General features: G+C 41.6%; 1 protein-coding gene across 1 annotated transcript in view; it reads left to right on the plus strand.

Moving 5' to 3' along the window:
- The first annotated feature begins 11,485 nt into the window (after positions 1–11,485).
- Tgfbr2 (transforming growth factor, beta receptor II (70/80kDa)) overlaps positions 11,486–27,362 on the plus strand; it is a 91,092-nt gene continuing 75,215 nt past the window's right edge. The window contains exon 1 of the mRNA XM_013028495.1: positions 11,486–11,916. Coding sequence (XP_012883949.1) covers positions 11,823–11,916 — 94 coding nt within the window. The 5' untranslated portion in view covers positions 11,486–11,822. The remainder of the gene's footprint in view (positions 11,917–27,362) is intronic.

The following is a 27,362-nucleotide window of genomic DNA, read 5'->3' on the forward strand; positions in this document are numbered from 1 at the left end:
ACTCACATAACCTGAGCACCAATCACTGCAGAGAAAACTCACTTCTCACCTTTATTAGGCCAACAAACACTCTGGAGTTGATTGAAGATAAAATTGGCTGAGGGGTGGCAGGAGTTTTCTGAGCGTACAGCTCTTTGGTAAGGGCTAGACTTACTGTTAGGGAGGTGCTTATTAGGACACAGCTTTGTGTGTGAGTATGTGCAACTGACTTTTGGCTGATTAATTGGAGGTAAGAATTTCTGGATGTTTCTACTTGGACTGGCTAACAACTTTGATTCTCATTTCTCAGCCTCCTGAGTATCTAGAATGACAGTCATGGGCCATCAGTGCTTGCCTGAGGACACAAAATTTTTTAATCAGAAAATGTCATACATTCATTGAATCTAGTTAGCATGTATGCCTTTCACAGGTTGTAGATGTAAATATTTTACAGGTTGTAGATGGAAAATCCCTCAAATTTGAAGTACATTTATAGTATAGGTCATAAAATTGTCATCATCATCATTTGTCTGACATCAACTAAATAAATCTACCTTGTGAGATATTTTAACATCAATACACTTGTATTTTTAAATGACTGTAATTTTGTGAAATGAACAATTCAAAACATTTGTAGTAATTAATGCAATAACTCACATTTGACTAAACCTCTAACTTCCAAGATTTGTGGTAGAGTTTGACTAATAGCTACTCACAAAACTGAAAGTTTGTGACACAAAAAATAAATGTCCAAATGAGAATGAAGTCCACAATTTTCCAGGAAGCAAGTATTTTAGTGTTTTGTTATAATTTTCCTGTTTTAAAAAAGTTAAGAATTTGAGATGAATGTTTCACAAAATGAAGTTGGTTAATGTAACTGCTAGGGATATTAATTTTCTCTCTCTAGAAAGCAATCTACCCACACTTGTTTGCCCATTCTCACTTATAGGAAGAATTTTTCAGTAGATTTTCTTCTGTGTATGTGTGTGTATGTGCGCGCGTGCACGCGCGAACGCACATGCGTGCGCACACACACGCATTCACAGTCATTAACTAATCATATCTGAGTGGGAGAGACTAAGATGCGGTTCCTGTGGTGATATCAGGGGACGAAGTGGCCCAGTGCTTGAGCTCTGAAGCCCAGCTAGCTAAGCCAAAATGGTTTCAGCACTCAGGACCTATGGTTCAGGATCCCACCTAACATATGTGTATGATAATCCCTCAAAGGACTGTTGTGGGGTCTAAATATATTTATTCATATACTACTCAGAGGCGGGGCAGTGATGGTTTATACCTTGACCCTCGCTACGCAGGAGGCTGAAATCTAAGGATCATAGTTCAGAGCTATCCCTAGCAAGGTAAACCTAGAGCTAGCAAAAATCTGGAAGTGGAAATATGGCTCAAGTGTTAGAGTACCTGCCTTGAGCAAAAAGTCAAGCAAGAGTGTGAGATTCTGCATTCAAGCACAAGTATTGGAACACACACACACACACACACAACCACTGAGAAGAGTATGTAGTAGATAATAATATGCTGAATATTGGTGTTAATTATTACTATCAGTTTTATGTTGTTTTGGGTGTTGCTTTCTATGAAAATACTGGGTCAAGAATGACACCAACTCCTGTCCATCTGAGCTCTTGACTTCTTTCTTTGATAGTTGACTTCCCTTTATTTTCACAGCGAGACTTTGGTTCACATGTTGTTATTTCAGTTTCATTTTCTAATACCCTCTTATGTCTTCAGGTGCATCTCCTGTCTCTAATCATTATTCTCTTCTGATTAAAACCATTTCCAGTGACTTCTTACCCTCTCATGCACTCATTAAAACAGAGCTCAAGTTATCTCTGAACATTCTTGGGTATTAACACTTCTCACAGTGTTCTTAGGTACCCGTGGCTCACATCTATAATCCTAGCTATTCAGGAGGCCAGTCTGGGTTGCATAATGAGACCCTGACTCAAAACTCAAACCATCCAAACAAAAACAAAGAGGGCCACTTGTCCCTCACTCTGCCTATTGCTTGCCTTTAAACATGGTTTAAGTTTTGAGACAGGGTCTCATTATACAACCCAGACTGGCCTCAAACTGTAATCCCCCTGCCTCTACCTCTTGGTGTGCATCACCACACCTGACTGGAATGATTCTTCTTAGGCACTTATTTCTTACTAGGTAGAAAAAAATCTTTTGCCCACCAGCTCTACCATAATTCTTCTTACATTTGTGGCCAAAACTTCAGTACATATGTATCCTTGAATAAGGCTGGGTTTTCCCTTACCATGCAACCACACCCAAGCTGGTTTTAGTGAGGCTCACTTGTAGTCCCTACTACTCGCGAGGTTGAAGCAGGCAGAATGTTTCATCCCATGTTGGAGGCCTATATACTACTTTTTTATCTCTCCCGTCCCCAGGACAGTTTGCCTGTGAGAACCTTCATGGTCTTACTTAGTCTCATTCTTTATACCTCTGTGTCTCTTAGATATTGCCTTTAAAAAAAATTCCAGTTGACAAACCACCCAGAACTCGGTGATTTAAACTGTATTCATTGATTCTTACATATTTATGGATCGCTAGTGTTGACATCAATTGGCTGATGGAGGTTTGGAGGGTAAGTCATTATCTGCTCCCAGTGCCTCTCATCCTTCTTGGATAAGCAAAGCTAAGAAGGCCCATTTTACTCACTGCCAAGTTAGAACTGCTCCTGGACAAGCCCATCCCTTCAAATTCATCATGCCCTCACTTGCTTCTTGTTGCCAACACTATTGACCAAACATAAGGTGGAAAGATGGAGAAGTACCCCTGGCCTCTAGTGGAAGTAACTGCATAGTCACAAGGCAAGGAACAGGGATTCAAGGAGCAGTAGAATGTGGACAATAATTCAAACAAAATCCTTTTGAATCTCCACTGCAGACACTCTGACATCTTTGAATTCCTTACCCACTCCAAATCTTCCTATCTTGTATTCACTTGAGGACAGTATGTCTCTACTGGCTTTCGCCTGGACAGTCTCTTAGAAGCAGACCTTTCCCCTAGGACCTCTCTTTCTCTTAGGCTAGAGTATATCATCATAATGACAATAACAGCATCATATTTATAAAAATGAGTTGTTGACCTGTGTCTCACTTCAGACCATAAAGGCAATCTGATACCTTTGAAATAAGACTGGATTTTTATTTTCTGATTCCTCATGCCTTCAGCAATTAATAATTTGGGGGTGATAATAGGGAATCAAATATATTGGATAAAAAATACTTGTATAGCCGATAGATGTTTTATCCTGGACTTGATGGGGAGCTATTAAACAGTTTTAGATATTATTGTTATTATATCTTTGGGAAAGAGAATGGAGGCTATAAGAGAAGAAGGTAAGACCAGAGATAGACCTAGGATAACATCAACACTGAAAGTGAGAACAGAGCAGGTTCAATAAATATGTAGAGTGTATATAGGCTGGGAATTGGCCTTGTGGCTCAAGTGGTAGAGCACTAGCCTTGAGCTGAAGAGCTGAGGGACAGTGTCCAGACCCCACGATGGACACAAAAAAAGAAAAAAAAGAAAAAAACAAAAACACAAAAAGAAAGTAAGTAAGGCAGGGACTGGTAGCTCATGCTTGTCATACTAACTACTCAGGAGGTTGAGATCTGAGGATCATGAGTCAAAGCCAGCCCAGGCACAAAAGTCTATGAGATTCTTAATTAACCACTAAAAAGCTGTAAGTGAAAGTCTGGCTTCATGATAGAGTGCTAGCCTTGAGGGAAAAAAAGAAAAAGAAAAAGCTCCGGACCATGCCTAATCCCTGAATTCAAGCCTCAGGACCAGCACAAAAAGAAAAAAAGAAAAAGAAAAATGAAAGCAACTAGATCAAATCCCATATCAGGCTGGTTCTACAGGATAAAATAGAGAAAAATCTTGTCTTATTTATTTTATTTCTGGCTTGGATTACCATTAGAGACAGGGATTCTTTCCTTGCTGTGGGGAATAGAAAAAGAGAAAATTCATTCTGGATTACTTTATAATAATAAGTGTGTGATGTCAGTGTCACATCTATGAAGACAAGTTATAGCTTACATGAGAAATCAAAGGTTGATAATTTGATTGGGAAATTGCCACCTATTTGAAGAGAAACCACAAAAAGGTGTGTATTGCTGGAGAAGTTAGAGAAGGAGCAAAGTCTAAAATTGCTATCAATCAGCTTGTACCAAAAGAGGAGAGAAAAGAATCTATAGAGATATTAATAAGGAGCAAATGGATAAACAGGTCTGAAATGGGTATATTTGTCTGCATGGATTCCTATAACAAACTAGTCAAACTGATTACCTCAAATAAGAGAAATATTTTCTCACAGTCCTGGAGTCTGAAAGTTTAGGATTACAACATGGCTAAAGTTGGCTTCTCTGTAATGCTACATTCCATCTTTACCTCCGCCTCTTCCTCCTCCTCCTCCTCCTCCTCCTCCTCCTCCTCTTCCTCCTCCTCTCTTCCTCCCCCCTCCTCATCCTCCTCCCCCCTCTTCCTCCTTCTCCTCTCCCTCCTCCTTCTTCTTTGCCGATATAAGACTTGAACTCAGGATCTATCACTTGGATTTTTCACTCAAGGTTGGCACTCTACCACTTGAACAACAGCTTTACTTCTGGATTTTTGCTAGTTAATTGGAGATAAGAGTCTCATAGACTTTTCTGCCCAGGATAGCTTCAAACTGTGATCTTTAGACCACAAGTCCCTAAGTGGCTAGAACTAAAATAATGAGCTAATAATAATGCCCAGCACATCTGTGTCTTTATGTGGATCTTTTTCAGTGTGCAAGTATTCCCGGTGCTTGTTCCTCGGTTTAAGATATCTTGTTCCTGGGACTTGGCCTTGTGGCTCAAGTGGACACATTCATGATGAAAAGGGGAAGAAGACATTCCTTACTATGTACATGGTTTAAAATGGTTGCACTGCTCATGCAAGGAAACTGGTGCTGTTTGTGCGAAGAAACTGTCCCATCTTAATTTTCTGTGCTACAAAGAACATCTGCAAGAGGCAAATCATGAAGCAAAGCAAATCTGCTAATCTGGAGCTCTGAATGGATGATGTCAGATGGTAAGTTTACCCTCTGTGGAATCTGGTGGCCCTCAGCCCTACTGATTGTCTGTCCTTCAACCCATATGTACACAGCATGAACAAAGAACACAGCCAAATGCTAGGTTAGGATACACACACACACACACACACACACACACACACACACACATCAATGACCGGAGTTGGTTCTGGAAGCAGATTCCATCTCCTGATTTGGAAACTAAAGATAAGACTCATCTTCAGGCATATTCTGGTAGTTAAATTAAGTGACTCTCAAATGTTGGTTCTCCCAGTCATTTTTCTCAACTCCCTGAGGTGAGCCCTCAAGCCTTGTTGCCTTCCAAACTTTCTTTCCTCATGCCTCACCAAGAAGTTAACATCACTCTCTGGCCCTAGTCAGAAGCAACAGGTAGCTGGGGAGCAAACTAGTACAAGGAAGGGGGTGGGAAGGGATGCACATGCAGAATTACATGGTGAGCATTTGAGCTCCTAGGACATTGCTCTTGAAAGGCAGAGTTGAATCCTACAGCAGATTCAGAGAGGGTATCACGATTAAAGACCTACACTTAAAGCCTCACTTAACTTTATTTCCATCTTTAAAGACCCAAATCATCAGTTCTAATGGCTCACACCTGTAATCCTAGATATTAAGGAGGCTGTGATCTCTGGCATGAAAGTCCAAGAGACTCTTGTATCCAGTTGACCCCCCAAAATGGAAGTAAAGCTGTGGCTCAAGTGGTAGAACACTAGCCTTGAGTGAAAAAGCTAAAAGCTAAGGGACAGTGTCTAGTCATGAATTCAATCCTAAATACATGCACAAAAAATTTAAAGAAAGAAGAAAGGAAGGAAGGAAGGAAGGAAGAGAAGGAGGGAGGAAGGAAGAAAAGGAGGGAGGGAGGAAGGAGGAAAGCAGGAAGGGCGAGAGGAGGAAGGGAGGAAGGGAGGGACAGAGAAAGAAGAAAGGAAGGAAGGAAAAGAAAGAAGAAAAGAGGAGAGAAAAGAAAAAGGAAAGGAAAGGAAAGGAATGGAAAGGAAAGACCCAAATAGACAAATATAGTGTCTTTAAGGGTTAGAGCATAGGAATTTGGGGGCTGATGACAGTGGAGCAGCTTTTAAGAGACCTGTCTTAGGTTGGTAAGGGGACTTCAGATAAACCTTTCCTTAGCTGGGCATCAGTGACTCATGCCTGTAATCCTAGCTACTCAGGAGGCTGAGATCTGAGATGTGCGGTTCAAAGCCAGCCCGGGCAGGAAAGGCCGTGAAACTCTTATCTCCAATAAACAACCAGAAAACAGGAAATGGTGCTGTAGCTTAAGTGGTAGAGCGCTCACCTTGAGCTGAAGAGCTGAGGGACAGTGCCCAGGCCCAGTAGTTCAAACCCCACTACCGACAAAAATAAAACAAAAACCTTTCCTTGTAATTGCCGTGCTCTGAGTACCTTCAACTCATATATTTGGAGAACAGCCATTTCCTGAAACCTTTTACTACTTAAAGTCACCAATAATTAACCTTATTTTCAGAGCACAGGCTCTAGAGCCAGACAAGCTGTGTGCAAACCTGGGCTCTGTCTCTTATTGCCCTTCTGATTTTTTCACAAATAATTTTGACAAATAATGAATTTTGTCAAGTAATGAATCTCACTAATCCTCACATTCTTCCTCTGTAAGGAACAAGGACATGCTCCAAAATGTAGATAATGATGTTGGTTTATTTTGTTTCATTGGAAAAGGATTTTGAACTCAGGGCCTCACACTTCCTAGAGAAGAACTCTACCACTTGAGCACACCCCCACCCCAACTCCTTTTGTTTTTAGTTCTTTTATCAGATAAGTGTCTGCCTGTATATGTGTGTGTATGTGTGTACACATGCACATGCACACATGCAATCTAGTACTGGGGCTTGAACTCAAGGCCTGAGTATTCTCCTTTAGCTTTTTCCACTCAAGGCTAGCATTCTACCCCTTAAGCCACAGCACAGCTCCACTTTGAGCTTTCTGGTGATTAATTAGATATAAAAATTTCACAGAGGGCTGGGAATATGGCTTAAAAGTACAGTGCTTGCCTAGCATGCATAAAGCCCTGAGTTCAATTCCTTAGACAGAAGAGGCGGGAGATGGCACTGTGGCTCTATTGGTAAAATGCTAGCCTTGAGCAAAAGCTCAGGGACAGTACCTACACCCTGAGTTCAAGACACATGATGGGGGAAAAAAAAAGAATCTCATGGACCTTTCTACCTAGGCCAGCTTTGAACCACGATCCTCAGATCTTATCCTCCTAAGTAGCTAGGATTACAGTCATGAGCCACTGGTACCTGGCTAGCACCTGGCCTTTTGCCATGGATTCCCTTAGACCTCCATCCTTCCTGTCATCTCTCTCCATCATGCCCAACCAATGATGACTGTATTTTGGCACCAAGGTTACATTTTTGCCTTTGGTTTATTTCATATCTGTTTCTACCTATGACACATATGCAAACACACACATATGTATATATCTTGTATTTTTAAAGTTGTTTTCATAATCTATTAATTTTTATAAATATGTAGTTTAATTGCAAATTCTATTACTATCCATGAAGGATTCCAAATAGAGGAATAGATGAACAAATCAGATATTTTCATTTTTCTGTTGCAGAGAAGCAACACACCCTGGGTAGATAGTATCTGTAGGGCATGGTGGGCATCTGAGTTGGAAAAGAGATGTCCTGTGATTTCAAGGACTTTACAATGGATGGAGTGGAATTCTAAAGATCAAATGAATAACCTCAATTATTCCCTGTCAGATGAGACCAATAGCACTGAAGAATAGGTGAGCTATGCTCAATGTCCTCTGGTCCCTGGGTGAGGAGTCTGCATAGTAAGCTAGAGAAGCCAGCAGTGTAGATAGCTCCATCCCCAAGGTGGGGACCTCACAGATCAACTACTGTCTCAGGGCTGACTTTTTTGCTGTATAATAGAAGGAAAGTTGGCCAAGAGACAAAAGCTAAAAATTCAGTTTCCCAAGTAAAAGACTCTAGTACTTTAGCTGTCAGTATCCTTTACAGTAGCATGTTAAAAAAAAGTTAAGGGAAACCAGGCTGTGGTGGCACATGCCTGTAGCCTAGCTACTTAGGAGGCCCAGGTCTAAGATCACTGTTCAAAGGCAACCTGGGCAGAAAAGTCTAGGAGACTCTTACCTCTAATTAATCATCAGAAAGTAGGAGGTAGAGCTGTGGCTCAAGTGGTAGAGTGCCAACCTTGAATGAAAAATTCTAAAGGACAGTACCCAGACTCTGGATTTAAGACCAGTACTGGTATTAAAAAAAAAAAAAAAAAAGTTCAGAGGAGTCGATCGCTTGACCTTCATCACAGTGAGAAACACAGGCTTTACGTCACTAACGCTTCGATTCAGTTCAATTATGTATATATGTAGAAATTGTAAAACCTCCAAAATAAAAAATTGCCAAATTGTTTACCTTAGGTTCAACTTGATTTTTGTTTTTCTCTAAAACTCTAAAATAAGCTTTTATATTTACTTAACTTTTGCAAGTGTCCCCACATATGCATATATTTTAATGCCATGTGAGTATACTGACAAGATTATACTAAACCGAATACACAAGGATAAATAAAACTAATGTCTTCACTGAACTTATTAGACTGTTCTTTCAATGAGATTCCAAAAGGGATGAAAGAAGTTTATTCTAAATTTAAAATATTTTAAATGTTAATAAACTTTACGATGTCTATTTTGTAATATTCATCTGTTTATATCTTTATGATTTCGTCTGATGATCTCTAAAAGACTAGTTTGCATTTAACAATGTTGAATCCAGACTCTTAGTTTCACAGCTAAGGATTAAATCAGAAATGTGAAAGAGAAACAAAATTAAAATTTATGTTATGGAAGATGATGAAAAGACCACCAATTAAATGTTCTACCATGCAATCAAATGTTTTTAACAATGCGAAGCATGTTTTTACTATAACTATTGTCTTTGGAATTGTCTAGAATTTTATTTGCCTCTAGTGTTTAGGGGAGGAAGAAAGTATATCTATCTTGTCTAGAGGAACTTGGGTAAATTTGGGAGACAAGAGAAAGAAAAGAGGAAGAAAGCCACATACTTCTCCATTTATAGGAAAAGGAAGTGTTGACATCACCTTCTGCTGAAATCTAATCTGTTTAAGTCATTTGGGTAACAAAATGCCTTCTCCAGAGTTCTAAGGTAATGAGGACCATCCAGTACAATTATTATCTGTTCTGTTTATTTGTTCAACATATACTTAACTAAACACCTCTGATGTGTTAGATACTGGGAATATAAAAAATCCAGGGAAAGACAGAATGCCTGCATTAAGGAAATTTGGAGTTGAATGGGAGATAGGATGAGAAATTAAATAATTATAAAGTTGCCATATGTAACTGTCTGTTCAGAAAGGTCAAGGAAACATGGTGGAGGTATGAGTCAGAAAGCACAGAAAGGAAAAGGACACAGCACAATGCTCTGTGCTGGAGGTATTCCACATCTGTTTCAAACAAGGAAAAGGTTCTAGGCAGGCTAGTTAAAGCCAGTAAAGGTAGAGATTCAGACATGTGCTTCCTATCTTCTCTTCATCTCTGGAGCAGAATGAAGCTATTATGTGATTTGAATCCGATGGTTGGTGTAGCAGAGTTTGCATTTTGAAAAACTTCAGCTGTGGTTTGAGAAACAATGGAAAGGAACCCAGAAGAGCCCAGACAGAAGAAGCTAAGTGTCTGAGAGAGAAATGGTTAAGGAATAGCAGTGTTAAGGGTGAAGCAATGGAGATAGGAGGAAGGGTGTGTGTGTTCTTGAATTTGTGCCTGTGTGCACATGCACACCCGAGCATGTGCCTGCCAGTACCAGGGGCTGGGACTATTTCTAACCTGATTAAGGCTAGTGCTCTACCACTTGAGCCACAGCTCTATTTCTGGCTTTTTGGTGATGTTAATTGGACTTTCTTGCCTGGGCTTGCTTCCAACTGTGATCCTCAGATCTCAGCCTCTTGAGTACTTAGGATTACAAGCACAAACCACCCACACTCAGCTTGGGGAGAGGGTTTTGCATTCAGACATCTTCTTCCCTCACTAAAGTGGTTGCAGCACCAAGAAGGCCAGCCCTCCAAACGTCCTTTTCATTTTCTGCATCCTAAACAGGGAAGTGTGGCCTTTTTGCATGACCCATCCAGAGGCAGCCTTTGGTGCTAGCGGGAACGAGACTTAAGAGTTCCAAGATCAAGTAAGTGAAGTCTTAGACTGCCAGGAAGATTTAAAAAAAAATTGTGATTGGAGAAAGGGTGTGTGCCTTTATTTCCTCCAACTCTCTAATCTCAGCCTGGAACCTGTTTTGCCTCAGGTAAAAGAAATCCACTGTGTGAAAGAACAGCTGGAAGGTCTTAGACCAGAAGGTTAGGCACAGTGGGCATCTTTGAGAGCTAGAACTAACTCATTCTCCAATCAGTTTAGATAAACTAGGTTTATCTTGGGCAAACCTGGCTGCCCTAGCAAACAGGGAAATTTGAACGCTTGCAGTGAACCTGTTTCTAAGGCTACCCTTTAAGAGGCTACACATTCTTTTTCCTCATCTGCATTATTGGAATGCAAAGGCAAGCATTTAGCGGGCTCCAAAGATACTTTTATTTTGACAATCTTCTGCCCTACACAGTACATTATGAAAATAACACCCCACCCCACTCAGGCTCTGTGGCTGCGTTTTTGTCTTTACCCAGCAAACCACTCTCAGGCAGAAGCAGTTCTAGTGGGAGGCACTACATAGCTGCCACTCCCAAACACAGGATCCTGGCCTCCTCCTAGACCGGGAGAATCAGACTAAGCACTTGAATAAGAATCCTAAGGGTTCCCAATGCATGTTAAGGTCCAGGAAAAATCTCTGCACTCGGACCTACAGTAGAAAACCATTTTACAAACGTGACCAAGTCTGTATCTACTCTGAACTGAAACAAAAGTTTAATGAAGCTTTACAAGAAAGAAAGAAAGAAAGAAAGAAAGAAAGAAAGAAAGAAAGAAAGAAAGAAGAAAGGAAGGAAGGAAGGAAAGAGAAAGAAAGAAAGAAAGAAAAGAAAGAAAAGAAAGAAAGAAAGAAAACATGCTCACGACCCACTAAATTTCAGGATCCACTCCTGGGGTCTCTCTCCACTTGTGGCATGAAAATGCAATTCGAAAGCACCTAGAGATGATCCAAACAGGGTGGGGCCGGAGGAGATGCTTCCTGGGGTGCTGTAGAAAGTGAAGACCTCCACATTCAGTTACTTGTTGAAAGGCAAGCACGTATTCAACTCTCTAGTAACTGCTTAAAGTGAGGGAAAGTTTTGAGTGGCCTGGGACTGCAGCGAGTGGCCGCTAGTTCTCAGCGCCCCAGGGAAGGGTCGGGCTAGGAGACGTGATTGGCAGCTGGGAGAGGCGGAGGGCTGGAAGCCTAACAGCTAGAGGTTCTGCCCAGCTGTTGGCGAGGAGTTTCCTGTCTCCCCCCCCCCCATCCCCTCCGCCCCAGAGCTGGGTGAAGTTGAGTGAGTCACTCGCGCGCCCCGACCGACAACACCCCCGCGCGTGCACACGCTCAGGACGCAGCCAGCCTCCAGAGCAGCTCCCCTTGGCCGCCGGGGGCCTCTGCCGGCCTCCAGGCCCGCTCGTCGCCGGGCCAGCGGGAGCCACATCTGGCCCGCACCTCTGGCTGGCGCGCCAGCCGCAGGGGTCCCGAGAGGGCGCGGCGCAGAGGCACAAACCGGGGTCCGGGCTGGTCTATGCCTAGCAGCGGGAGCTGCCATGGGTCGGGGGCTGCTCCGGGGCCTGTGGCCACTGCACATCGTCCTGTGGACACGCATCGCCAGCACCATCCCACCGCACATTCCGAAACCGGGTAAGTGTCCGCGCCGAGTTTGGTGGGGCGCAGGAGTACCCTGTGTTCCTGCCCGGACTGCGCTTGACAGTCGGCCCGCGGAGCAGACGCGGGCAGAGACGAGGAAGTTTCCTCTTGGCCCCTGGCACCCCCCCGAGCCAGGGCGGCAGGGAGGGAAGTTTTTCTTGAAAAGGAGAAGGTTCACTTGCTGGGGCTCGGGGCGCCTCTGGCCCCTTTGTGCGAGCAGGGAAGGCGGGTGTCGGCCGCAGCCCGGAAAGGGAAGTTTGAGAAGTTGGCCATCTGAAGGCAGCCGCTCCGAGCTGCGCCCCAGCCATGCACACCTGGGGCCAGGCGCCCCTGGCGACAGGGCCCATTTGCCTCTGCTTTCTCCCCTCTTCCTGCCACCCACCATCACCCAGCCCTGAGCGCACTGGAAGTGGCCGCACGTTCCTCTAGGCCGGACTGTTGGCCTGGGTTTACTAGAAAAAGACGAGATGAGATCTGCCGAGTGAGGCGGTGACTTTTTCTGTCGCGTGGCCTGCGCCGGTGCAGGGTGCCGGAGCGCGGGTGGCCTGGGCGATGCGATCTCTCTAGCCAGAGCCTCCTTGCTGGGACCCTGGAGAGATCGCTGGTAGCCGGGCCTCCCTGCCTTCAGGAGTTGCAGTTTCTCTGTCATAGAAACTAGAGGGTTAAAATCTTCACTGAGCTGCCCACCTGATCCTGGTCTCAAAGGGTTCTTAAGGGGAGTGGGATGGGGGCAGGTACTGAGTTCTTAACGACGTTTGGAAAGCTTTAGAAGTTCTGCAGCTGTAGTGCACATCTCTTGAGTATCTGCAGCTGGGGTCTGGGCAGTTGGGGATTTGGACAAGTCCCAAAACTTTTGGGGTGAGGGGCTCAGTTTCCTCATCCGTGGAATGATATGTTCAGTTTGGAGCAGTTTATATTCCTTTCATCATTAACATTCAGAACCCTGACATTTGGGGGGGGTTCTGGTCACTTGGGGATATCCTGTGCCAATTTGAGTGGACAGTCTTATCCATCGAGCAGTCGTATTCACTGCAGCACTGTGATACATCGTATCACAGAACATTCAAAGTACATTGGAAACTTTGTAGAATTCATGACATTAAAAGTGGTGTGGAAATGGAGACCTTCATTGGTAGGAAAAACACTGTCAAACCAAAAATCCTGACACAGTTTTTGAGGTCTTGAATTTAAGAAAGTCTCCAGGTTTCATTCTTTTACTGTTTTTCCTACTTTGCAGAACTGGAATGTCCAAACTTATCTGCTTTTACTTTTCTCTTAAATACTGATTGCTTTCTTTCTTTCTTATTTTTTTTTTACTAATAAATATTGAACGTCGTATGACATCCTTGATTTTCTGTGAATGTAAAACTTTTGGTTCATATTGTACAGTGGAAGAAACACTTTTACTGTTATAAAGTGTCAAGAACTTGAAAAATAAACTCTTGGTTCAGATCAAGAAAGAAAGAAATTAGCAGGCCCTGACTTTGTTAGTTAAGTGTTGTTTACAAGGATCACATTTGTGATTTGCAAATTTCAAACTCAATAGTCTATGAGTCATTTCTACATATGCTTTTAAACAATTAGCTTAAAAGTGTGGTGGTTTTTTATTTGGTTTTAAAATCATTTTATAAGACTAACAGAATGCATATTTTTATGGAATTGAAGTTTTTCCAAATGGTCAAAATAGGGAATCACTTTGAAATTCTATTTACTTAGTTGGCATTAAGTTTTTTTTTTAATGGTTAAAGATAGAAAATAGCCACAATAAAGATGAGCAGTCTAATTCCATATATATTTTAATTTTCTATATAAATGAATAGTACCAGTTTTCTAAATACCTTAATGCAAAATGAGATATGAGGGAATGAGACTGTTTGTTTCAATCTCAGTCATTAAACATACAAACATACACACACACAAATCAGAAGTCTATCTTCTTCTTAGTAGTTTGACAAGTGTACAAAGAATATTGGTATAAGAACAAAAGTCACTAAGGAATATATTTTAAACATTTAATTATTTTGACTAATAGTGTTCACTTTTCCCAAATGCTCAAAATTAAGAAATGACTCTTTTCCTGAAAACTTCAGATTTGAAAAATATAACTTTACTATTCAGATACCTATGAAAGATTCTTGTTAAGGACTAAACATTAGTAACAGTGTCATAGGGATTAAAGATTTATAACATTGCTTGAAGGACATGTTTCCTTTGTCACCATCAAGATCTCAAAATCATTAGGCCTACCAACTTCTTCCCTTACCCCCTACATAGAATACCTTTTTACATCCAAGCTACTGCTTCTGAACTTTCGGTCCTCCAGCTTCAGCTTCCCAAGTGCTGAGGTTATAGTTGTGTACAGTCATCCCTGGCAAATTATGTAATTCTTTTCTTATATTTTTGTTTGTTTCAGTGCTATGGATGAAACACAAAGTTTTGAGCGTGTTAGGCAAGCATTGTATTGCAGGGATACCTGACAACCCTCACAACTTCCTTTACATTTAGATTAAACTTTATGTTTCCTTTTTTTTTTTTTTATGGAGGATCTTGGTGATGCCAGTATAGAAGGCCACCATTCTTATTCTTCCTTCTCCATAATATTTATCATCTTGTTTCTGGCAGGATGCTAAGGCCCAGAGACACCATCCCAATGAATAAGACAGATCCGGTCTTGGCCAACCTTGAATTCAACACACAGAAGTGCTTTACTGGCAAAGAAAGGAGTACCTGCTTTAATGTGTGCACTTGGAACATCATTGAATAGCTTTGTTTTATTCCTCCCATATTCCCAAGCTTTGTCACTCAAAACTGGTACTTTACCACTTGAACCACATCTCCACTTCTGGCTTCTTGTTGATTAATTTGAGATAAGAGTCTTTTCATGGACCTTCCTTCCCGGGCTGGATTAGAACCTCAATCATCAGATCTCAACCTCTTGAGTAGCTAGGATTCAAGGCATGAGCCACCACTGCCTAGTAAGCTAGCATTTATGAATTGTATAAAGGGTTTCATTGAAATAGTCTATATATACATGTAATGTAATTTTATCAAAGTACAAATGATGAGGAAATCTGCTTTGAAACCCTAGGTTGAGCTGTAAGGGTCCTCTCCTAGGTACGGTCCGGTTTTAGCTCAGCAAGAACAAAGTGATCTCTTTATATGACACTCTTTCCACTGGACCCTGAAGCCTCTCAAAGGCAAAGAAAAATGTGCTATTCAGTGCCCTGTCCCCAGAGCCTCTCTCATAGTGGCATTTTATATAGCATCCAGCAAATGCTGGCCTGAGCCTCCACTTCCTCCTGCTCTATCAGTGAATGCTAGGTGTAGCATCAAACTGCTAGACAGTATTAATTACTGGCTATTTGGCTGAGTGGCAAAATCTAGCAATTAGAATAGTTTTACTTCTGATCAAAAGTAAGCAATTTGATGCATTTTTGCTGTCTAATTGGTTCTTGTGTTCTCAAGATATACAGAAAAATATTATAATTTCTTATAAACAACTGATAAGTTTTAAAAGTGTAGTCTCTGTTGTCTCATCTCTATAATCCTAGCTACTCAGGAAGTTGAGATCTGAGAATTCAGGTTCCAAGCCAGCTGGGACAGAAAGTGTGTGAGACTTTTATCTCCAATTAACCACATACACACACACACACATACACACACACACACACACACACACACACACACTAGAAATGGAACTATGATTCATGTAACAGAGCACCAACCTTGAGTAAAAAAGCTAAGGGACAACACTTAGGACCTAAGTTCAAGCTCCAGTACTGGCATGGGCACGCGCGCACACACACACACACACACACACACATGCAAATTAATTTTAAACGAGTATTTCAAAGCCAATACAAAATATTTTTTAAAAGTTTGTAAGTAACAAAATGACCCAGTAAATACTGAGTTCTCTTTATTTTCTTTGAGAAGAAAGTCATCAAAGGACGACTTTCATTTAATGGTTCTAAATTTAGTTCTTTAGTTTCTGTTTTCGCTGGTGGGTTGAGGGGGGTATTTGGTTTATAAGTGGTGTAGCACAGTTGGTCTTAAAGAAGTGCAGTTCCATAGCAGCCAATGTCTGCTGTATTGTAATTTAGATCCAATGCAAGCCACCAAAAGCTTTAAAATTGGGGACAGGAAAGCGTATTTCCTGGCTGCAGCATGGCACATTGAGCTAAGTTCCGGATAAAGGCTAATTCTATCACCTTGTTAGTGTAGGCCACACAGCTCCCTCTCTGAATCTGCTGTAGGATTCAACTCTGCCTTTCAAGAGCAATGTCCTAGGAGCTCAAATGCTCACCATGTAATTCTGCATGTGCATCCCTTCCCACCCCCTTCCTTGTACTAGTTTGCTCCCCAGCTACCTGTTGCTTCTGACTAGGGCCAGAGAGTGATGTTAACTTCTTGGTGAGGCATGAGGAAAGAAAGTTTGGAAGGCAACAAGGCTTGAGGGCTCACCTCAGGGAGTTGAGAAAAATGACTGGGAGAACCAACATTTGAGAGTCACTTAATTTAACTACCAGAATATGCCTGAAGATGAGTCTTATCTTTAGTTTCCAAATCAGGAGATGGAATCTGCTTCCAGAACCAACTCCGGTCATTGATGTGTGTGTGTGTGTGTGTGTGTGTGTGTGTGTGTGTGTATCCTAACCTAGCATTTGGCTGTGTTCTTTGTTCATGCTGTGTACATATGGGTTGAAGGACAGACAATCAGTAGGGCTGAGGGCCACCAGATTCCACAGAGGGTAAACTTACCATCTGACATCATCCATTCAGAGCTCCAGATTAGCAGATTTGCTTTGCTTCGTGATTTGCCTCTTGCAGATGTTCTTTGTAGCACAGAAAATTAAGATGGGACAGTTTCTTCGCACAAGCAGCACCAGTTTCCTTGCACGAGCAGTGCAACCATTTTGAACCATGTACATAGTAAGGAATGTCTTCTTCCCCTTTTCATCATGAATGTGTCCACTTGTTCCTGACCACCATTGTCTTAGTACCCACTTGGAGCAACTGTATCCTTGGTTTCATAGCTTCCAGTCTTAGCTCTTACAGGTGCCCAGAGTTTCTCTGTGTGTTTTGTTCTGGAGTTAAATCTGTAAATTATTAAAAGGGAATTTTCTACAGGACAAACGACTGCTCCTGGAGAGATCCTATCTGGCAAAGGTCAAGACTTGGAGCTCTACTTCCCTCTACTAACCCCCCTGACCCCCCCAACCCTCACCCCCGTGCACTTTTTTTTTCCTAGCTTGAACTCAGGGCCTGGGCTCTGTCCCTTAGCTTTTTACTCCACTCAGAGCTGCTGCTCCACTTGAACCACAGTTCCGCATTGTCTTTTTTTTTTTTTTTGGTAGTTAATGAGAGTCTCAAGGATTTGTCTGCTCTGGCTTTGAACAGAGATCCTCACATTTCAGCCCCTTGAGTAGCTAAGATTATAGACGTAAGCCACCAGCCCCTGGCCCTTATCTTTTTTCTGATGGAGTATTTTCCTTCAAATATTTTCATCTCTACAACAGGTTTATGGGCAAAAGGAGCTTCTTTCTGTGGCTTTTGTGGTTACTCTGCTCAGGCTACAACCCTGGGTAGGGACATTTCTAGACCCCCTAAGTCTCTGTCTTGTCTGCTTTTCTAGAATATATTTTGGTTTCTGGAAACCCAAACTTGCCTGTCTACTAGGATACCCAGATATATTTCTGTGAAGGCCTTCAGAGCCTCTAATTGATACCTTCTCCCTGGTGGGTGGCCAAGGTACAGCTCTCTGTGTGTATGTGTGTGTGTGTGTGTGTGTGTGTGTGTGTGTGTGTGTGTGTTTGAGAGAGAAGGAAAGAGGAGATGATTTCCTTTTATTCACACATCTCCACTTTGGTGTCCTTGATGCAGATTGGAAGTAGAGAGAGGAAGGTAGCAAGTTAGCTAGGGCTCAAATGCATATGGCCCACTCTGTCCCAACATTTCTAAGGAGGGGCTTGGAGTGTCACCAGAATTTCTAAAATTCAATCAAGTCATCCAAAAAGTAGGGAAGTTGTATATGTCAGTAAGATTGAAGGAAGAATGCTATTTTATCAAGCAGTTCATGAGCTTGGTTTTTTTGTTTTTTTTGTTTGTTGTTTTGGCCATGGGGCTTAAACTCTGGGTCTGGGAGCTGTCCCTCAGCTCTTCAGCTCAAGGCTAGTGCTCTACCTTTTGAGCCACAGTTCCACTTCTGGTTTTCTGGTGTTTTATTGGAGATAAGAGTCTCACAGACTTTCCTGACCAGGCTGGCTTTGAACCTCTATCCCCAGATCTCAGCCTCCTGATGTAGCTAGGATTACAGATGTGAGCCACTAGCACCCGGCTGAGCTTGGTTTTATAGCTAGCATTCTTTGGTTCATGCATCAAGTCTGTGTTTTATCTTTGCCTGAGCCTTCCAAGGTTAGGAGTGCTTTAGCATCACGTTATCTGGAGAAGAGCTCAGTAGACTTCTTGTTGATTGTATTATATTTCCCCTGGAGTAGAGAACACAGTCATTAGTGAAAAGCATTGAACAATCCAGTTTTTCATAAATAGTGTTTTCTTGGGGGAGTGGGGACTAGAGCTCTATCCATTGGGCTTGTTCTACTGCAGTTTCACTTAGAAAGATTTTAGATTTCTCAGTGACTGGTTTCATTTCCTCTGTGCAGGGAGACCACTAGGGCAAGGTGAAGGTGAAGCTGATCTGAATGTTTGTTTTCACTACTATAAATATTTTGTTTGAGCAGTCCATGACCTTCTCAAGCCTCTTTATAGAAGCAGGGATGTTACGACAGTTTAGAGAAGTAAAAGTCCTTCCCATGCCATACAAGGCCCGGGACTGTAAAAACTATGCATTTTGGAGAGCTATGGATTTGGCTGAACGCACGGTGCCTTTGAGGGATGAGTGTACATTTTCGGCATAAACCACACCAGCTGTTTATCTATTAAAGAAGTAAATCATTACAGAGGACTTGTTGACTTTGGGGGAGGTGCGGAAGGACTCATTGCTAGTTGGTAGAGAACTAGCCAACGCTCCCAAACTCTGCATACAGAAGTGGAATTGGTCTTAAGTCTTTTCCATATAGAGAAATGCAATTAACCTTAGGCCCCTTTAATTTTACTCAGACTTCCCAGTAGTCCCAATACCTTCACATTGGGATCCTGCTGATCTGTTCATGTGTATCACATAGGCCTCAAGACAACTTTTCTAGATAGTTTTATTTTGCGGGGGAGAGGGGAGGGTTTGTTATGTTTTTGGTGCCAGTACTGGGGCTTGAACTCAGCACCCCACACGATTACTTGGTGTGTTTGCTCAAGGCTTATTGCTCTACCACTTTCGTCTTGGTAATTGGAAATTAGTGTCTTATAGACTTTTTTGGGGGCGGGAATGGAGGCTGGGCTGGCTTCAAACCCCAATCCTTAGATCTCAGCCTCCAGAGTAGCTAACAGGCATGAACCACCAATAGCTTCCATGGTAGCTTTTTGTTTAGTTTGTTTTTGTTTTGTTGGTCATGGGGCTTTGAACTCAGAGCCTGGGTACTGTCCCTGAGCTTTTTTGCTCAAAACTAGGGCTCTAACCCTTTAAGCCACAGCTCCACTTCTGTGGGTGTTTAATTAGAAATAAGAATCTCATAGACTTTCTTGTCTGGGCTGGCTTCCAAATGTGATCCTCAGATCTCAGCCTCCTGAGTAGCTAGGATTACAGGAGATAGCCACTAGCACCTGGCCTAATGCAGATTTTAGAATGCTTCCATAGGTTTCCCAGAACTGAGAAATTTTTTCCTCCAAAGGAAGATTTTTTAAATTTATTTTTATTGTAAGGTGATCAGGTAATGAGTACATTTCTTTTTAAACAGTGTCGCCTCTTCCCTCATTTTCTCCTAATTTTTCTCTCCCAATCCCTATCCTCCACAAGTTGTATAGTTGAGACTGAGAAACTTGCAAGTGGTACCCAGTTAGTAAATGATTTTTGCTGGGGTTGGAACCAGAGTGGTTTGGCTTAAGGTTCTAAATCCCTAATTGTTATCTCTACTGAGACATAAATTGCTATTCATTATGGCAAGGTATTGGAAGACTCTACATGTTAGAAGAAATAATACTATCTAACATTTTTTCTCATGCTTTAGATTTTTCATGTATTGTCCTACTTACCATCCTTAGTGAACTACAGCAATGTGCGGCTCAGTCACCAGGTAGCAAAACATCGTGCCCAACTTGGGACCACCATGGAAAAAAGAAGGGTAAATAGTGATACATTCTCATCTGAATGCTGGAATAGTTGTATCATGAAGGCAGTCCACTATTTAGAGTAAAATAGGAACTACATTTGGAAGGAGGGCAAGACTGCATCCAATACATTGGCCCAGGTAGATTTACCATGAAGTGTTTAGAACTCAGGATTCTAGGCTCTTGCTTATTTCCTGGTCCTGACCTTGTGCGTAACAACAAATAAACCAAACAATATTTAAAGAACTTTGAAATACATTTAACCATACCTCTCCTAGAAGAAAGAAATTTGGGAGGTTTCCTAAATTTGAAGGCAATCCAAAACATTTACATAGTCGTACCTATAATGAGTATGAAGTAAGAAAGAACTTGGTAACATTATTCAAGGATAAATTACAAATCCTGATTCATTGTTCTAAAAAAAGACTGAATTATTTTTCTGGTTTCTAAGCAGAGAATATTATAAACTCATTGGGAAAGGTGATCAAAAGACCGTGGAAACAAAAAAATGAAAATTATTTCAGCGAGGTATCAAGCAACTAAAAGATAACAAGTTTTCTTTCAATTCAATTTTATATTTGTGGTATTTGTGACTTTGAAATTTGCGATTAAAAGTTGAGTGCTGGTGTCAGTGTCTCTTGCCTGTAATCCTAGCTACTTAGAGGTATGAGTTGTGGAGGATGGTATTTTGAAGCCAGCTTGAGCAGAAAAGTTCAGAGAAACTTCATTTCTAAAATAACCAGCTCAAAATGGGAGTGGAGGCATAGGTTAAGTGGTAGAACATCAGGTATGCATGCAAGCTGAGTAAGTGTGAGACCCTAAATTTAAGCTCCAGTACTGGCCAAAATAAAATAAAATAAAAATGGCAACAACTATATTGCCATGTTCATGTTTCTAACTAAATAGTAACTTTCACACCTAATATTTTATTCTTTAAATTCAGTGTCGTTAGACTCAAATATACGCCAAATAGAATGGTTTGCTTGCCAGTTTAGGAAATAAATTTAACAATGCCTTCTCCTTCTTTCTTCTTTAAAAAACAGACTGATGTCTGCTCTCCTGAGTTTAGCCAAACCTGTCATCATTTGCTTGCCAACTAGAAAAAAAGTTGTAAACATGTAATTATCATTCGACCTTGATCTTGAATAAAAGGTAACCCAAGGCCAATTCTTACTTTGAGATCTGCTTGGGAAACATCTAGAGGAGACTGAATCCCACAGTGCCAGGAAACAAGGCTTTTGGGGAAGCAGATGAATGTTTTGGCCTCCAAAGGTCTCCTTGTCATAATAGTGGGAAAAATAGCTCAAAATGAGATTTTTTTGACTCCTGTTCTGACACATTTAATGTCCTTTATATTAGTAGAGAAAAATATTGAAGTTGGTTTAGAAAATACATTCATAAATCAAAATCACAACCTAACCAAAACCAATCAAGATAGAAAACTATAAGCCATAATGGACAAATGTCACAAATGTTTCCTTGGATTTTTGGTGGCAGTACTTTTCGAACAAAGGAAAAAGAAACGATAACTATTTTGAAAATTTCCTACTGCAGGTGTCTAAGGAGATAGGCTGACTAGCTTGTTTACTTCAGCTGGACTTCTCTCCCTCCGTCTGAAAGTAAGGCCTATTTGGGTTTGGTGGTGGTGTCATTTCTCTTTGGTTAATTATGGTGTTTTCATGCTCCTCTTCCTCTCAAGGGGTAAAAATGTCTGTGAAGATTTTTCCTAAGGTAGAACATTATGAAGGACTTTGCCATGTTTATAAGAAGTCAAACCCAAAGGAGCTTTTATTTATTTATTTTGGGGAGAGGACAAATAGGAATCTTGTCTGGATATAATTAGTGTTCTGTTGCCTTTCAAAGATTTCTCCATCTTAAAATATTCTGAGAAAAAGACAGAATCTGCTACAGATTGGCAGTTTTCAGACTGTGGTTTTGGGCTCAGAAGGTACTGTTAAGGCCCCAAACTACATTTCAGTGTAGTTTGAAGATACATGTTAGCACAGAGTAGAGCTCTTCCAATGATGGTTTTGCATGACCACCTTCTTACTATATATTACTTCTATATTTTTGTCCTTAAAACTCACAGTGCTGGGCAAAAATAAAGAGCATGCATGTAATATAATTTGTCTATCCTGACACATTTTGCATTCACTGTTCTAGAATCCTTTAAGTCACATTGTTATGAAATAATTTCTTCACTGTCTCAACCTTCCCTGGCCTTTCTGACTTCATTTATACAACTGCTATTATTAGAATAAATCCTCTTGTCATAATTTGCATTGTCTTTCTTATCTTCTGCTTATTTCTTCTAATCAGCCGAAGGCCAGAAACCGAAGATGGCAGTGGCGGGAAAGACTGTGGCCTCACTTCTAGTTTCTTCTATAACCTCTCTCTGCCCTGTCCATTCACATTTCTGAAGCTATCATTGACATCAAGGCCCAATACTTTAAAAAAAAATTATTTTGTTGTAAAGGTTCTGTACAGTTACATGAGTAAGGTAATGAGTACATGTCTTGTTGAGCAGTGTTACCTCCTCCTTTGTTTTTCTCCTACTATCCCTTCCCTCTCCACCTCCTATACCACCACCACCACCACCACCACCACCGCCCCCCGAGGCTGTAAAGTTCATTTCCAATATAGTGTCTTGTGGTTATCGTTGTTGAAATAAGTCATCCAGTATCATCAAGGCACAATTCTGAAGCTCAAGCATTCTTTCCCTGAAGATGATGGTTTTCTGTTGTCTAATAACACCAACTAAACATGCTCCAATACCATCTTCTAGCAGCATTGACCTTCCTGAGACGTTGTTGGAAGTGTGCGATCTTGAGACATTCCCAGACTTATGGCACAGGAACTAGGTCTTCAGGAGGTTTTGTAGCCATTACCATTTGAAAAACCTCAGGGTAATAGCAATAAAGTAGCCAGGTACCAGTGTTTCATGCCTGTAATCCTAGCTACTCCGGAAGGAGGCAGGTCCATGAGACTCTTATCTCAATTAACCACCCAAAAGCTAGAAGTGGAGTTATTGCTCCAGGGGTAGATTACCAGCCTGAATAAAAAAGCTAAGGGACAGTGCCAAAGACTGAGTTCAAGCCCCCAGTACTGGCACACACACAAAGAAGAAGTATTTTTTTTTGGGGGGGCGGTCAGGTGGTGGGCCTGAACTCTGGGCCTGGGCGCTGTCCCTCAGTTCTTCACCTCAAGGCTGGCACTCTACCACTTGAGCCACAGCTCCACTTCTGGCTTTTTTTTCTGCTTATGTGGTGCTGAGGAATCGAACCCAGGGTCTCATGCATACAAGGCAAGTGCTCTACCACTGAGCCACCTTCCCAGCCCAAAGAAGAAGTATTCTTAAGTAGGAGTCTATAGTATGTAGTGACTACCTCTGTAGTGAGTGGTCTGTTTCAGGTCCAGGAACAGTTGTACTTTGGGGTTTTTTTTTCCCTCATCTGGAGTCTTGGACTCAGGGGACCTGGGTGCTGTCTCCTTTGTGCGCAAAGGTAGTGCTCTACCACTTGAGCCACAGTGCCACCTCCAGCTTTTTCTGTGATTAACTGGAGGGTCTCACAGACTTTCCTGCCCAGGCTGGCTCTGAACTGTGATTCTCAGATCTTAGCCTTCTGAGTAACAGGCATGAGCCACTGGCTTGCACTTAACTTTTTAAGAGACTTTTGGCTCCTAAGTTGTAAGGCCTGTTGTAACTTCATATGACTTACAAGCTAAGAGTGCAGTTGGTTTTTAATCTGTTTCTCTGAAGCATCCTATATAGGCCTTTTATTCACTAAAAGACTCCATCTCTTGACCATGAACTATAGAAACCCAAGGATTTAGTTCTCTGAAATGTAGAATTAATCATATCTACCTAATTAGGCTTTTAATCACAAACTACCTTGACACATACAGGCCTTAATTCATTCTGTAGTTATTATACCATGGCATTTCTTAAATTCTACTGTTCTATACAAAATATGTGCCTAATAAATTAATTAATAAATTAGTGGCAGGTTTTTGAGGAAATGGTTCTACTTGTTGATATATTTTTTCAAACCCTCCTTGTTTGTCTTCAGGAACTTATTTGGCTGAAGCACAGTAAGAACAGGCTAAATTTTTCTTGAACCCTTCATCATTTTTTGAAACTGCTCAGAAAATGCTACAGTGGGCTTTTGCATAAACTGATTTTGAATCTTACTCAATGATAAGGCAACTGTTGTTTCTCACAACTTCTTTCTGATTTTTCCAAATTATGACTTTTTCTCTGTCTCTGTCTGTCTCTGTCTCTCTGTTTCTCTCTGTGTATCTCTGTCTGTCTCTCTCTCTCTTTTCACTTGCTTCATGCTTGCTCTATTGGCACCTACCACTAGGCCATGCCTCCAGCCTGTACTTTCACTCGTTAATTTGAGATGGATTTTCACTGATTTTACTGCTTGGGTTGGCTCTGAATCATAATCCATTAAGTTTTCAGCCACCTAAATAACTAGGATTACAGATGTGAGCCACTGGTACTCCCCTCCCCCACCCCCTCTGACATTTAAACTATATATATAGAGAGAGAGAAAGCAGACTTCCCAATGTAATCCACATCTTACATTGTTTTCTGCTTGATCATATCTCAATTTATTCATCAGAATAACCAACATTCTAATACTAAGAACCTCTTAATCAGACATTTATTGATAACAGAAGAGGAGTTGCATGAGATGCATAGTCATTTGGTTTCATCTTTACTCTTGAATGATGCTTCCACAATTCAACCTGCACCCTTATTTTCTGTCATCTGTAAGAATCTGCAACTGGGCATTCTTTGTCTGCTTCTCATTAATACTCCTTTATGGCATGCTAAGCAAGTGCTTCCCCACTGATAGCATTTGCCCAGTATGTATTATCACACTTTTATTCCTCTTCTCCTGCTCATAGCCTCTCTCTCAGGCTCACTCATTGCCTAACTTTCTTGTTTGAATGAAAACTGTCTGTGGGAAGAGCAACTCTATGATTCTGCTCCAGCGCTGACCACAAGTCCTGGGTCATTGTATTTGTTTATGGGTAGGTTTTCGTGCTGTTTGGAATTCATTGCTTTTAAGGCAAAGGAAACTGCTTGTAGATCTAAAACTAAAAGCCAAGGCTCTTTATTTGGACTACTTACTTTCTCATGCCATTGAGAATTGGGGACTTTATTGCTGCTAGCAACACAGAGCTCTCACAGAGCCAAAGGCCTGTGGGAGGCTCAAGTGATCTGTCTAGCATTGTGTGCTCTGCAGTAGAGATTTGCTGTTAATTCTGGGGTGCTCCAGTGTGTGAGCATTCAGGGCTGCTGGTTTTCCATTCATCACTGCTGCCTTTGATTCATCTCTTCTCTGGTATGTGAATCTTTTGTCCAGGTACCGAGTCATGACGGTAGAGGACAGTAAGAGTTATAAATAAATCATCTCCTCTGACTCAGGACAAGTCTTTCCTGTTTTTGCCTGATCCTAGGTTATCTTCTGCCTTTTAGATTGTCTGAGAAGAAGGGGGCTGGAGGAAGTAGAGAGAGCCTGAGAGCACATTTCTACTTGCCTGAGAGCAAAAAAAATACCTTGTTGTCAAGTTGAAACCCCTGCTCACACATTTTGGAAAACTCTGTTAAAATGGCACTTTGTATCTGGCACTGGTGGTACACAACTGTAATCCTAGCTAGACTGAGATCTGATGATTGTGGTTCAAAGCCAGCCCAAGCAGAAAAGTCTGTAAGACTTTTATCTCCAATTAACCACCAGCACACTGGAAATGGCATTGGTAAGAGACCTTAAATACAAAGACTTTCTGAGATGGGGACTTAATAGGAGTGAGTCCCCGAGGAAGATTTGGAAGGCTTTGGGGCATTCCCTTCGCAAGGTCTCCATTGGCCCCCTACCTAGCCACTTTGAGTAGCCCTGCACTGTAGACACCTGTGCTTCTATGAAAATGTAGGTCTTGGTATTCTCCATGGAAGTTCTAGAACTACTACTGACTTCCTAACATTTCCCAGATGTAGACTAACAAAGCCCTATCTGCTCTGTCTGCAGAAAAAGAGAAGAAATAAGAATTATTATGGTGCTGGGCCCTGGTGGCTCACATCTTTAATCCTAGCTACTCAGGAGGCTGAGGTCTGAGGATGGATGTTCAAAGCCAACCCCGGCAGGAAAGTCTGTGAGACTTTTATCTCCAATAAACCACTCAGAAAACCGGAAGTGGTGCTGTGGCTCAAGTGGTTGAGTGCTAGCCTTGAGCTGAAGAGCTGAGGGACAGCGCCCAGACCCAGAGTTCAAGCCCCACAACCACCACCAACAACAACAAAAAATTATTTTGATGTTCTAGGTTTTAATATTCTCTGCTACTTTTCAGAATGGTTGGAATATAATACTTTAACGTGCCATTAATTAGGTTTCATAACTTCTGATAACATTTCCTACAGGATGTTAATGATGATGTTGATAAGGATGTTTATAGCAATTAATCCCTTTCATTTATTTGTTACTTCTCAAAGCATTTTCACAAAGTCAGTGTTGTATATTACTTCATTGATGAGATGTCAGTGTGTCTTAAACACGCTGAAAGAAGTCAATTTTTCCTTCCTTCCTTCCTTCCTTCCTCCCTCCTTCCCTCCTTCTCTCCCTCCCTCCCTCTCTCCCTCCTTCCCTCCCTCCCTTCCTTCTTTCCTTCCTTCCTTCTTTGTGCTAGTACTAGGGTTTGAACTCAAGGCCTAGACACACTGTCCCTTAACATTTATGCTCAAGGCTGCCACTCCACCACTGGAACCACAGATCCACTTCTTACTTATTAGTAGTTAATTAGAGATAGGATCTTAGAGGTTTGTCTGCCCAGGCTGGCTTTGGACTATGATCTGGAGATCTCAGCCTCCAGGATAACTAGGACTATAGATGTGAGCCACCTGTGCTCCTAGCTTGGAACTCAGTTTCTTAACAGTTTCATGTTAACTTCCAGAATGACTGTTGGAGCTACAGTGAATTTTAAAACCTTAGGAACCAGGCCTATTAGTTTTGCTACTCCCAAGATGCAACATCTTTTATATTTAAAAAAATACTTGGGGGCTGGGAAGGTGGCTCAGTGGTAGAGTGCTTGTCTTGCATGCCTGAGGCTGGGTTCGATTCCTCAACACCACATAAGCAAAAAGAAAAAAGCCAGAAGTGGTGCTGTGGCTCAAGTGGTAGAGCGCTAGCCTTGAGCTGAAGAGCTGAGGGACA

This window comes from Dipodomys ordii, unplaced genomic scaffold (genome assembly GCF_000151885.1).
Source record: "Dipodomys ordii isolate 6190 unplaced genomic scaffold, Dord_2.0 Scaffold110, whole genome shotgun sequence".
NCBI lineage: Eukaryota > Metazoa > Chordata > Mammalia > Rodentia > Heteromyidae > Dipodomys > Dipodomys ordii.